General features: G+C 36.1%; 1 protein-coding gene across 1 annotated transcript in view; it reads left to right on the top strand.

The window, feature by feature from the left end:
* Positions 1-14,961, top strand: part of LOC132124661 (NACHT and WD repeat domain-containing protein 2) — a 92,415-nt gene that overhangs the window by 18,179 nt on the left and 59,275 nt on the right. Inside the window, exon 3 of the mRNA XM_059535783.1 lies at positions 6,133-6,221. Within this exon, the coding sequence (XP_059391766.1) occupies positions 6,133-6,221 (89 nt within the window). The remainder of the gene's footprint in view (positions 1-6,132; positions 6,222-14,961) is intronic.

Genomic DNA, 14,961 nt, shown 5'->3' with positions numbered 1-14,961 from the left:
ACTTTAAATTATCATTTATTTATGTGATGCAAAGCTGAATTTTTAGGATCATTATCACATGATCCTTTAGAAATCATTCTAATATAATGATTCATTATCAAAGTTGGAAACAGTTCTGCAAAAAGAAGCTATGTTTTTAAAATATAAATATTTTGTAATAACAATATACACTACTGGTCAGTAATTTGGGGTCAGTAAATTTTTTTCTTCTTTCTTCTTTTTAAATAAAATCAATACTTTTATTCAGCAAGGATGTGTTAAATTAATAAAAAGTGATATTAAAGAAAATATATTATTAGAATATATATTATTAGAATTTTTTTTTTTTTTTTTAACCTTTTATTCATCAAATATATTGGACAGCAGAACTGTTTCCAACACTCATAATAAATCAAAATATTAGAATGATTTCTAAATGATCATGTGATAGACTGGATGTTACATGTGACACTGAAGGCTGGAGTAATGATGCTGAAAATTCAGCTTTGCATCACAGGAATAAATTATTTTTTTTAAGTATATTCAAATAGAAAACTATTATTTTAAGTTGTAATAATATTTCACAATATTACTGTTTTTTTTCTGTATTTTTGATCAAATAAATGCAGGCTTGATGAGCAGAAGAAACTTATTTCAAAAACATTAAAAATAGTAATGTTTCCAAACTTTTGGTCTGTACTATATATAATAAATAAAAAAAGCTTGCATTGTACCAAACGATGAATTTAAATTTAAGTATATAGTAGTTATGGCCACCTACAATAATATGAAGTAGGACCATTTTGGATTAAGGCAACATATTTTACATAATACAGACATAGACTACATGTCTGTAATATTACTGTGAAAATAATCAAGCATTTGGGGTTATTCATGGTCTGTTAAAAGTGATATGTTAATACTTTTAAACTTAAAAAAAATGTTCAGGGCTTGAAGAATCAATAGAATAATGTATCCTCGTTATACTCAGCTTCTGAAAATGCTTATTTTTACGTTCATAGTGTGAACCTTACGCTATCAAACATGGATATACAATTACCTCTACTCTATTATGACTGCATCTTAAATTCACAATGAAATAGAAGTAGCAGCAGATATTTTCTCCCGTACTGTGAAATTTTAGATGTGGGTGTTGCACTCAACTGGTGGCCAAATGTGAATTTGCAGGGGTGTGGTCGAAGGTCCATCGGAAGGTCCAGATATGATATATTTATTAAACATTACAAGGTCAAAGCATATAAAAATAAAACATATGCACAGGTGAATTGTTCACAATATTTTCACAGCATACAAATTTTAATTTCATGCCAATTTAAAGAGAAAGAATTGTCTTGCTTGGATAATCATGTTTTACTTTTGTTGGAGTGAGAAAAAAGTTAAAAGAGTACAGGAAGGCATGAAAAGGCAAAGGAAAGTTATCAAGGCAGTTATCAAGTCAGCTGGTTGAAAAGGTAGTGGGAGGGAAACAAAAACTCTAGATAGTTTCACCACAGCATTTATTACTGACAAAATAACAAAAATGGCACAGGAAAACAGTATGAGGGAAAAGTAACACGCTGAGAATAGATAATTTATAGGACAGCCCAAAAAAGATCAGAATGGACAGTTATAAAAGATTTAAAACATGAAAGGCGCACAAGCTGTTCAACCGCCAAAAATCTGAAATAGGTTGACACAGATAGAGATACTGAGGCGAGCTGTGACACGCTGTCTTGGCTGACTCTATCTAGAGGGTTCAGAGCGCATGATTGGCCTCATCACCCACAGAGAGAGATTTTCCTGTTCTCTTTCACAATATCAACTATCAGTGGAGAGCCTGCACAATAGCAAACTGATACAGACAAATAGAATAGGAAACGTATTGGTTACGTATGTAACCCTCATTCCCTGATGGAGGGAACAGTGACATTATGTTGTGATGACATATGTTGAGATTACTTGAGCCCCAATCTGCTCTGACTTTCAGAAAAAACACCAATGGATTTGCCACTCCCGTGCATTTGGGTATAAATAGGCAATAGGTGCTTCCATTCATCAGGTTTTACACAGAGGAGCCGAGAATGTGCCCCTGGCAACCAGCGATGGTTCAACGTTGTGGCATGGGGACATAACGTCTCCATTCCCTCCATCAGGGAACAAGGGTTACGTATGTATGTATGTAACCTTTCCAACGCCCACACTCTGTGTGGAGTGTTGTCCAAGGGGGCATGGCTCACCTTGGGATTGGAAGGCCAAGGTGATAGCATCCACTGTCAAGTGGGCCAACCTCTGCTTGGAGACAGCCTTTCCTTTCTGCTGATCTCCGTAGCAGACAAAGAGCTGCTTAGAGCTTCTGAAGCTCCATGTGCAGTCCACGTATATGCACAATGCTCTTACGGGACACAGTAAGGCAAAGGCTAGATCTGCCTCCTCCAAAGGCAGTGCTTGCAGGTTCACCACCTGATCACGAAAGGACAACATGAGAGTAGGCCGGCCTGAACACAAGGCACTCTTCGCTCATGGAAAATGCTTAGAGGTCCCTGACCATCTTGATGGAAGTGAGGGTGGTCAGGAGCGCTGTCTTAGCAGACAAGAACTTAAGCTCAACTGAGGCCGGCTCAAAGGGATCCCTCTGAAGACCAGCCAGGACAGGCACCAGGGGTGTCCTAGGAGGATTCAACCTTCTGGCACCCCTCAGGAACCTGACAATGAGATCATGCGAACGAAAGCACTACTCCAATCATGCAACTTTGAGGGTTTTCTCGGTGAGAAAAACACCAATTCACAAACAGACTCCACTTCAGAGCATAGGCTTGCCTTGTTGATGGAGCTCTAGCCTGAGTGATCATGTTTAACACCGCCAGTGGCAGATCACTTAAGTCTGCTACATCTCATCCATGGAGCCACACATGCAGGTGCCATTTGGTGCCGAGCCCCTGATAAAGTAGGTCCTTCCTCAGAGAGATGTACCAGGAATCGGCTGTTGCGAGGACCATAAGTTCCAAAAATCAGGTCTGGGTAGGCCACTAAGGCACAACCAGCAAGACTTGTTTCTCGTCCTCCCTTACCTTGCACCGTGTCTGTGTGAGAAGGCTCACTGGGGGAAATGCATATTTGTGTAGAACCCCAGGCCAACTGTGTGCCAGTGCATCTGTGCTGAGGAGGGCCCCGGTCAGGTCGTAATACAGCCAACAGTGGGAGGACTCGTAGGAAGCTAAAAGGTCTAACTGGGCTTCCCTGAATCGACTCCAAATCAGCCTGATTGCCTCGGGATGAATTCGCCATTCTCCGCCTGGTCAACTGAATCACATAGCTGAGTCAAACTATCCGAATAAGCTGGGATGGGTTTGGCAGCTCAAGCTCGCCATCCACGACGTCGTCAGCTCCTTATGCACCTCCAGGGTAAGATGGCACTGGCGCACAGTGAGCCATGCCTTGCACCGAGAAACCAATCATCCAGCCGTGAGAGGGTGGGACTGGGAGGCGTGCACATTTCCAGTCCGATAGCTGAGGGGGGCAGCCCTGCTGAATCTTCATCCTCAGAGGATGATAGCCCATCCCCCGATGCTGCAATCGACACCCAATCCTTCGGCGGCACACTAAATGAAATGCTGAACATCATGAGCTGGGCCAACGAGATCACGGGACATCTGCTGCGGGAGGAGTTAGAGGTCCTCGGGGACGTGTCCAGCGGAGAAGCTCTCCCAGAGCTCTAGCCAGCGGTCCCCTGACCCTGATCCCGGGAAACCTGGATGTGTAGAGACAGAGGGTGCTGCTCTATTCCCCGTGAAGAGCGCGGGGCGAGATTGCATGTGCTCGCAATGAACACAGGAGTCATCCACGAATGCAGTTTCAGCGTGTTGGATAACCAGACACTGAAGGCAACGATTGTGGCCATCAAGAGAGGACAGGTAATGACCACAAACAAGAGAACACGTACAGAATGGCAACTTTAAAAAAGACGTGAGTCGTCCGTGATGAGAAACTGCTCTTTTAGTTGAAGCACCCAGGGGAATCGCTGAATCAACAGAGACACCGCTGTTTGTGCGGTCATGCCAACCAGGACAACTTCTTTCTTCCAGTCACAATGAAAAGGCTTTGTGGAGAAGAAATCATTCACCCACTAAGCTCCGAAACAAAAATCTAATGAGTGGATGCACCTGTCACCTATTTATATCTGTATGCACGAGTGGCTCTGGTATGCAAAATCCACTAGCCAAAACTCATTGCCATTTTCTCTGAAACTCAGAGCAGATTGAGGCTCTCAAGTAAACCCCCTATGTCATCACGACATCAATCGTAATGAACGACAGAAAGGGAATCATGCTTCGGTGAAATGTGCGTATAAATGGCAATCAGGTTCAGCTACCTTTCATTGTCATTCCAAGGTAAATCAAAGCTCAGTAGAAAGATGCAAAGATAAATGTTTGACTAAGCATCACCTACACGTAAAATGACCATGAAATTAGACTGTTGTGATAGCAAAGCAAATCTTTTCATATTCATATTCATATTTTAGGTACTCTATCAAAGGTTTGTAAATGCAGGTTTAATTGTTTTGTGAATAGGGCGCTGGTGCTGTTTGTTTTCGCCTTGCTACTAGCAGCTGTGTACAGTAGTAAATACAGTAAGGATTTCACTTGTATATTCTTGTATATGTCTCATATGTCTTGTATATTGAACAATATACACTGCTGCTGTGTGCAAGTTTCTAAGGCCATTAGTAAATGCTGCTATTTTTGCATTTTGCATTTTAAGTTAACTGATTTTATTAACCAATAATTAATTCATAAGTGAATAATTTAAATTAATTTCAGAATGTGTTTTGCTTTAATGGCAACAGCACACAAGCTGCACGAACTGCACCAGTTAGTGTCAAACCTGACAATCATCTTCTCATATTCTCATTTATGCTGAATATTTCTTACTTGATGTCATATCATTACTATCTTTTGCATTTTCAAAATCATGAAACTTTGTTTCCAGGTTTTGTATCCAAGATTGTCAGTGTGATTTCAGAAGCTGTGTTTGTTTTTGCTCTGTTACTAGCAGCAGAGAACAGAAGTGACTTCAGTGTAAACCGGGGTATCTCTGTTTTCAAGCCTTGCTGGCAGCTATCCCCTGAGAAAATAAAGTGTATGAAAGAACGGAGTTTTGAAAAGAGAACAAAAAACAGTAACTGATCGAGAGAAGTTTGTATGTGTTTGTATGTGATTTGCTCCTAAGCACTTATGCATGTGATGTAAAGTATCTTAGAGGGAGAGACCTTAAATCCACATTGACAATTCTTTTATTTATTTTTTTATTATTGTTGTTGTTTGGACATACCATGATGCATGAATGTGGTAATCTTTAGGTGTTGTTGTTGTTTACTAAAAATACTACTAAAACTATTAAAAATCATTTATTGAAACAAAGACAATATTGGATGAAAGGTTTTTATTTATTTTATTTATTTATTTTTTTACTTTTGAAAAATATAAATTTTGCCAAACTTTGGCAACTAGTTAAAATATAAGGTAATGTTGAAGTACTAAATGACCTAATAAAAAAACACTGAAATAAAATCAAAACTTTATTTTTAGGTCCGATTCTAACTATTAACAAACCATAAACTCTGAAGTTTGCCTCAATAAACCCCTCATTTTATGCTTATTAGTAGTTAGTAAGGTAGTTGTTAAGTTAAGGTATTGGGTATTAGGGGATGTAGGGATGTAGAATATGATCATGCAGAATATGTGCTTTATAACTACTAATAAACAGCCAATATGTTAATAATAGGCATACTAATAAGCAACTAGTTAAAAGTGAGAATTGGTCCCTTTACTAAAGTGTTACTCAAACCATTAGATACATAAAAAATAAAATAAAAAAACAACAACTAAAAAAAACAAATGACAAAAGCACATAAATTGAGTAAAATCTTAAACTAAATATAAAGTGCAACGTGAAAATATAAAAATAAATTCAAAATATGAATAAATATACCAACACAGTGCTTTTTTGTAATAACAGCCTGTAAAAAATCTGAATAAAATGATTTACAGACATTTACAAACAGAGATTTATGAATATTTACAGATAAATGTTTAAAATTCTGTCCTCTGAGTATCCTCTCTTAATATTCGTGTTTGTTTGTGTTTCCTGTCACAGATACAGAAGCAGAGAGAAATGCTCTGAAAGAACATGTCTATCCCAAACTCCGAGACTTCTGCAGGGAGAACTATGGCATTGAATTCCAGGTAACACGGTTGTCTCTCTCTCTCTCTCTCTCTCTCTCTCTCTCTCTCTCTCTCTCTCTCTCTCTCTCTCTCTCTCTCTCTCTCTCTCTCTCTCTCTCTCTCTTTCCTAACCTTCTGCTTTCTTCTTCTCGCTCTGTTGGCTGGGAAGATAAAGTTTCTTAGGGACTATTATGTGATCTCAACTCTGATATGCCCATGCAAGACGAAAGTATGTGTCTTTTATATTTGCCCTCAGGAGCATGGGCAGAAATATTCCCCTTTTCTCCGCCCCTCCTCTCCTCTAGAGTGGTATTTACAATGCAAATGGTTTGTTGTCTGAGAGAATGGAGCAGTGGGGAGATTTTTATCATGCAATTTGATAAACAAATGCAGTGCCTGGAAGTGGTACCATGGCCATTGGCGCTGACAGTGCGCTGAGATTTAACTGAGTCTGCATGGGTGTGGGGCTTGACCTGATTTCAAGCGCATCCCCTCAAGAAACAGATCTTTATGTAAGACTATGCCTTGTTAAACGCAAGCCTGCTCAGTGATTTTTTTTGACTGTTTTTAGTGTCACTAAAAACATAAATGACATTGATAACCATTATAGTCTCTAATATATATATATATATATATATATATATATTAGATTTACTGAAAATTGCATTGAGCAGTGTAATTTAAATTATTAGTAATGAAGAGGAATAAGTAACAACTTTGGAACTTTTGGATTATCAACTTTGATTTTTAATTTTTGATTGGATGGGTTAGGTGAATCCCTAAGCCCCATTCATGCTGTCAGAGACATGCAACGTCTAAACAACATGATCCCATTCACATTCAGCAGAGAACCACCTATTTCCAGTGACCAGTGGAGACCGATTCCAAGTGTGTCCAGAGATGCAAGAAAGTAGCAAAAAGTTTATCTCTATGCAAATGAACAGCACATTTCAGGAGCAACTACAAAATGGGAGTAAAGTCAGTGTGCAGGTCTTTAGTCATAATACCAAAATTGTTTGTCTAGAGATTAAATGTTACCAAATGTCAAATTGAAATCCCAATCTTGTAAAATATGTACCAGTAAACACAGTTAAGACAAGTAAACAGTCAGTAATAAAATGAAGAACAAAGAAACTAATTGCAAGCAATATAACAAAGACATTAATGAGATAAACAGTGCTTGTTATTCTGAAGTACCTAGCAGCAGCATTCGACAATAGACATTTTTCAAGTAAACAAGGAAAGTAGCAAAACAAAGAAAGTAATCAAAAGTACAATAAAACTACTTAAATTATTGGCACTCTATACAATATTACTGATTCAGTACTGTAAATAAAATGAACTATTATCAGTTAAATGTTGCTTCACTATGAATTTCTTTAGTTCAACGTGCTTTAATATAAGTTATCCTCCACTTGTAATTGTCAATATTGTTTATTTAATGCTGCATCATAGACAGCAGAACTTCTTTTAGACTGTTTACACTAAGAAGTAATGCACATATTTGTCACATCCAATTAATTTTTTTTTCCCCATCTGTTTACTATTTAAGACATAACTGACTATGTTTACATTGTGTTTATACTGTGTTTACATCTCTGTGGAATAGATCTTTTGGTGTCATTAACTGACAAACTCCAGCTTTAAGATACCTCTTCTTGAGTCCTGGTGTAATCATCTCCTCATTCATCATCATAGATGAGCCATTATATCACTGATTATCTTTTCATGAGTATGTCAGTTTATGCACATCAGGTGTGACTGATTTGAAAGATGCAAAATCAGGGTTAGTAAGGAATAATGGGTTAAATAAAAAATTATTCTAATATGAGATTTTGGGGTGGAAACTAGTCATGTCCTATTGCTCAGACCTATTGTGATCACATTGCTTAATAATTAAATGATTATAAGCCAAGTGGGCTCATAACAGTGCCTACCTGGGATGAATCATTCCTTTCAAAAAGTGTTTTGAATCACAGAAGCGCACATTTAATTCATATTTGATTGAAAGAAATCACTGAACAGATATTAAATTATATTTAAATATTACCACTATTTTATGGAGGACTAAACCTGCAGAAATTAAAAATAAATAATAGATAAATAAATACATGTAATAAAAGAATTAAAAAGAATGTTTCAATATTTATATTTGAAAATAAAACATGTACTTATGCATATTAAGAACGTGTGTTTTTTGTTTTTGTTTTTCAGTGAAATAGTATGGATAAATAAATAAATAAATAATAGATAGATAGATAGATAGATAGATAGATAGATAGATAGATAGATAGATAGATAGATAGATAGATAGATAGATAGATAGATAGATAGATGTAATAATAGTAAAATAAATAAATAAATAAATTATGTGATAAAAACAAAAATAGTTCATTTGTAATAAAATTTAATCCTGAATTTATATTTTAAATGACTTTTTTCCTTTATGTATTTTCTCTATTCATTTTACATTTATTTATATATATATATATTTTATTTTTTTTTTATTTTTTTTAATGTATTTATTCATGCATTTATTTTATTTTTTTTAAAATGCATTTATTTTATTCCCACATGTATTTATTTCCAGATTTACTTATTCATATATTTCTTTTTACTTTCGTGTGCAACATGGAAATGAGGAAGGCGGCCCTTGTGGAGCGCTGGTGAATCATTGGTCGAGAGATCATGCAGAGGCATCAGATTAAATATCCAATCCAATATATTTTCACAGATTCACATTATTATTTCGAATTATTTTATAGCAACTGAATTCAGTTACTTATCCTCATAGTTACATCATTAAGCCCTGAACTATCAACATAATCAATGAGTTTGTAGGTTGATGACGCTACTAGACACTGGGTGGAGGTTTCTAAGGCGTGTCTTCATTTTGTAATCACAGAGAAAAGACTCCCAAAAGCATTGTGAGCATAAGTTTATCATAAAACCAGTTGCACTAAATGTCTCTACAGTCTTCTCAGGCTCAAAATGCTTTTTGGAAACGCGACCCACTGGCATAAAGTTGACTTAGCACTAGTCGCTCGATATCTGCAAGTTTAGGGACCATCTCTAAGGTTATATACAACATTGGTATGTGTTAGATTTTATATTTATAAAACAAACTCAAATCATATGTAAATATTACTAAATATACCTGACTCATAGATGAACACTTTACTGTTGGTTTAGTGACTGTAAGCTATTCTCTTAAAATGCTAATGGAATTAGAAACGTGTATACTAATGTATTTAACTTTAGAGATGATCCATGAATTTGCAAATACCGAGCTTCTAACATCAAGCCAACTTAATGCCAGTGGGTTGCATTTCCAAAAAGCATTGTGAGCCTGAATAGACTGTAGAGACCTTAGGTATAACTGGTTTACAATAAACTTATGCTCACAATGCTTTTGAGAGTGAAGAGTTTCTCTGTGATTACAGAATGAGCACATGCTGTAGAAACCTCCACCGAGTGTGTCTAGAGGCGTCATCAACTTAGACCATTGACGATGTTAATGGTTCTGGGCTTAATGATGTAACTATGAGGATAAGTAATTGAATTCAGTCGCTATTAAATAATTCAACATAATAAATGGGAATCTGTGAAAATATATTGAATCTCTCCAGTTGATCTGGCACATCCCACTCTCAAACTCCCATCTCTATTATTAGTTTAATCTGACGCATCTGCGTGAGCTTTCAACCAATGATTCACTGGCGATCCACAAGGACCGCCTCTCTCATTTCCATGATGCACACGGAAAAGTAAAAAGAAATAAATGAATAAATAAATAAATCTGAAAATAAATACATGTGGGAATAAATAAATACATATAAAAAATAAACAAATAAATGAATAAATACACTGAAAAATAAATAAAAAAAAGTATGAAAGTAAATAAAACTTAAAAATAATAAAAATAAATGTTAAATAAATACAGAAAATAATATATAAAGTAAAAGGTAATTTAAAATATAAATTCAGGATAAATTTTTATTACAAATTAACTTTTCAAATTTTTGTTTTTATCACATCATTTATTTATTTATTTATTTAATTAATTTATTTTCCTTTTATTACGTTTATATCTATATATTTTTTTATTTTTTATTTCTGCAGGTTTGGTCTTCCATACTATTTACTATTAAAAACACACGTTCTTAATATGCATCAGTACTTGTTTTATTTTCAAAAATAAATATTGAAACATTCTTTTTAATTAATTTAATGTAAAAATATTAATATGGAGATATTTAGGCTTCAACTTTGCATCTGAAGTAAATGTGTCTTGTTTTATGGATGTTTTAATATCTTACTGGATATGTTGGTGAATAAATTACCTTTTTAAATGACATTTATCTCATTACTCTTTAAGCTAAACTAAGAGGAAAACAATGCTAATGTTAGAAAGGAAGTGGAAACCTAAAAGATTTAGGGTGTGAGAGAGAGAGAGGGTGAGATAGAAAAGTGAGAAACAGACAGAAAAAGAAGGTGTTCTCTCAACCAGAAAATATGATGTGGCAAATTGCGATTCTTTCTGGTTACCGTCATTTGATTCTATTTCCTGTGGCGTCCCTGAGAGGAATGGATGCTGGATAGAGTGTGTCTGTGTACATGTGTGTGTGAGGCTACATACATGACTGGAGTGGGATGAAGCCTTGGGCCAAGGCTTCATCCCAGTCCAGTCACAGGGCCCACACACACACACACACACTCAATCCCGTTAGCAGTGGTGGAATCAGGCCTGGAAGCGCTGTAACATGACAATGTGGGACTCTGATAGGCTTTCACAGTGTGGGGAGCGAATTACGGAGTATACCATAATCTGCTTTATATAAAAAGTTATAATGATAAGACTTTCTTTTTATTGAGTTGCAGTCGATTTTTGAAATTATTTTTACACATAGCATGCTAAACTGCGTTTACTCTTGGTGTCGGATTATGTTTTAATCAGTCATTCTTACAATTGATTATATATTATGATATTTGACCTTCTCCTTCTTATATTTTCTGATATTGAAATATCTTACTGCAAAATATAGCCTAATCATTTATATTAGAGGATTTCTGATAGTGGATTTTTGCAAATAAGGCTGATAACTGATTCATTGAAAACCCCTAAATCTTATTATTTTTATTTTTTTTATCTTTCAAAATCTTGTCCCTTCAAACAAAATAAAGATCAAAGAGATCAAAAAGGATGATCTCTTCTCCACACTTGACCCCCACGTAGTCTCACTGTCACCAGAGTCCATAGATGTTCACACTTAAACCTCAACTGACCATTTCAACAACTGTGTAATTTGTTCTTTATCTCCCGATGAGCTTCCAGTCAGCATGATCACATCAACACAGGCCCAGTCTTCACGCGTCACACACATAAGCACAAAGTCCTGTTTTCATACCAACACCACGTCTTAATGATGGGCTTAATAATGAAATGAGAGCGCAAGAGAGGAGCTGTAGGCACTTGCAGATCGCTGGTAATACTCTTTGGCTGCCATGACGACCGCAGCAGAGACGAGCTTTGATTACAGGGCTGGAGTCAAGTCTAGATGTGTCAGGTAGCCTACTGAACAGACTAATTTGCATATAAACACATTTATATAAATGTTAATTAACTCATGAGTTTGGTACAACTAAGTTGAGCAATTGTGATTAAATGTCGCCCTGCACAATATACACACACAATAATAATGATTTCTGACAAAATTCTGTTGTCACTGCTGAAAAAAAAAATAATAATAATTAAAGATTTTAATATATCTATTAATTAATTGATAATGAGTTTAATAAAATGATTTCAGGGTTGTTGTTTTTTTTTGTTTTTTGTTTTTTTTTGACAATATTGGAATTTTTTATTAGAATATTCAGTCACACTTTATTTTAAGGTCCAATTCTTGCTATTAACAAACCATTAACTATGACTTTTGCCTCAATAAACTCCTAATTTATTAAAGTTAGATGTTAGGTTTAGGTATTGGTAGGATTAATGATGTAAAATACGGTCATGCAGAATATACATTTTATAAGTACAAATAAACAGCCAGTATTTTAATAATATGCATACTAATAAGCAACTAGTTAATAGTGATAACTGTTCCTTATACTAAAATGTTAAAGAATGATTTTTTCAATAAGAAAATCTCCAGCTTTAAAAGAAATATGTTAAAATGAAACGGCCAGTCACAGGCTTCAAGGTCACAGACTTTTGACAGATTTTATTTCCCATAGATTTAGAGGGCTGATTAAATTATGAAGTATTATTTGATTTACACACCATTTAGTCTGGGGCATGTTGTTACACCACATGGTGTAGCATAATACAGAAAGTCACAATGGAACCTTCCATTCAGTGGCTTATTATAGACATCTCAGGAAAATCTAAACAGATTTAAAAATAAAAATGTAAAACAAAACAATATATATAATTTCTGAAACTAACACAGTTATACCAAAATATACAGATAATAATATAGATAATAGACTTTTTGAGTGCAATGCCCTCATCTCAAAAATCCAGTTACCAAACCAGTGGACAGAACTAAGTTTGACAGTGCATTCACACGGGGCATCGGCATCGCCACGTATGGATGGCGTTTCTGAAGCTTGGTGCTGATGCGACCATCATAGTGACAACAGCCAATCACATTACATTTCTGGTGTTTTATGATCGCAGTTGGCTAGCATCTGCACCAGGGTATTTGTAATTTATAAAACTTTATTTATATAGCACCTTTTAAAACAATGTTTACAAAGTGCTTTACAGGATGGCTAATATACACAAAAACAAACATATTTAACAATTAATGAGTCAACGGCTCGTAGGTTGTCAGGAAAAGAGTTCCATAACTTGGGACCGAAATGACTAAAAGCTATTTAAAAATAACTAAAGATATGGCAATCTGATTGGCTGACACCTGCATTGGCACTTAAAAAGTTGAGAAGTTTAACCCTAAAACCCTAAACCCTAACACCCTGCACACTGAAACCGAAATGTTAGCATGTAAAAAAATAAATAAAACCTAATGCTGTGCCAATCATGTTTACATGGCCTCAAAAACTTTCGTCTGTCTTAAAAAAAATTTTGGATCATGTTTGATTTTATGCGTTTTCACATCTAAAAAAAATAATAATCCTTTCGGACTCAGTGAGCAAGGACTTTAGTCTTTTTAGGCACTACAGTAGATACAAAACTACTGCTGGACTTTTGATTCAAATTGTGATTGTGTCCAGTCTCTTCTACATCTTTTGTTCTGTTTTTGTGATCGAATGAATGTACTTCAGAGCTTTCCTGTTTTTATACAGTCTATGTGTGTAACTAATGGATTTTGTGATATCCAGAAAAGGTGCTTTAACACAAGAGCATGTATTGGTGGAGAAAAAGGATATTAGCAGTTTGTGCCTGGGTTAATTGCCTTGCATAAGGTCATAAAGGTGGTAGAGTGGGATTATGACCTATGTAACCATCATTTAGTGGTTCGTTTGCACTCCTCAGCAGGCTATGAATCCAACCCTAACCCCTACGGTCACCCTGGGAATTCATGGCCTGTTGTGTAAGTGCTCCATGCTGGCGAGAGCACATTGGATCTGTCAGCACTCATTGGAGCTTCAGCAGATGAGAAGGTGAGAAAAAGGGATGGAAAACAGCCGAAGGGTAAACAGAAAGAGACAGAGAGAGATGAAAAGATAGAAGGACTGAAATACAATCGCTCATTCCTCACGTGGTTTGGAGGTTACACCTTGCTGTTGGTGCGTTGATCCATGGGCTTGTGTGCAATTGAGGTGGCTTCTACATTTTCAGCTGGAGCGCATCGATTAGCCATTTGCAGAAAAAAAAGGCCATTTTCATTCCAGGCATATACATGATTGATGTAAAGGTTTTATGGTTGTAACATTGGGCTGCTCTCTCCTCACGCCTCTCTCTCTCTCTCTCTCTCTTTCTCTAAATTGAAAAGGCAGGCAGGCAAGGCAGCTGGTTGCCATAGCAATAGTCTAATTGCAGAGGCACTCAAGAGCAGTGCATTATGGGTAGCTTGTGAGATGAGATGAAGGTATGGAGATTGGTGACTGCTCCGAGGGGTTGAGGAACATGGTTCTCTCTGCAGGGTGGGTGAGTTAACAGCCTCTTAAATCAGGGGACTTCTGACAGGCCTTTTATTCCTTGCTTTCTGCCTTTTGCTATCTAATGGTTTTCAGTGCCTCTGTTTCGGTCCTACTTTTGCTCTTATAGATGCTTGTGTTGTCTTATTCTCTCATTCTCTTCTTGAGTTCGATAATCGAACGATGTAAGCGTAAGATATAGTGTTCGACCAATGTACACATTAGAGAATCATATTTCTTATCTAATTGGCCCTTAATGGGGGTCATCAGTTGACTCGTTTGTCTTCTCTTAAAGTGATACATTCATGTAGAGGCAGGAGCCAGAAGGATGATAAATCATAACTTGTCTCTGGAGAATCTTTGGGCCTTTTCATCGGGCTGAAACTGGCAACTGCATTGTAAATGATGTTTGTATCCTCCGCTCAATCGTTTTGGATCTCATCATGAAATCTGCTCATAACTCTGCGATTTCTAACCATTTGACTCTTGTGCTGTTTACCATTTAAATGATCGTTTTCTATTTAGCAGAAGTAGTGATCGCTGCAGGCAGCCAAAAAAAGCTGAATCTTAGATTACGATTTTTGTTTACTGATACAGTATAGCTGTTTTTAGATATGTGTAACATATAGAGGTTGTTATTCTAGTTAAGAATAAA

The sequence above is a fragment of the Carassius carassius genome, chromosome 3 (assembly GCF_963082965.1).
Source record: "Carassius carassius chromosome 3, fCarCar2.1, whole genome shotgun sequence".
NCBI lineage: Eukaryota > Metazoa > Chordata > Actinopteri > Cypriniformes > Cyprinidae > Carassius > Carassius carassius.
Note: the sequence above shows the minus strand (reverse complement) of the source record. Positions and strands in the feature narration are given on the sequence as shown.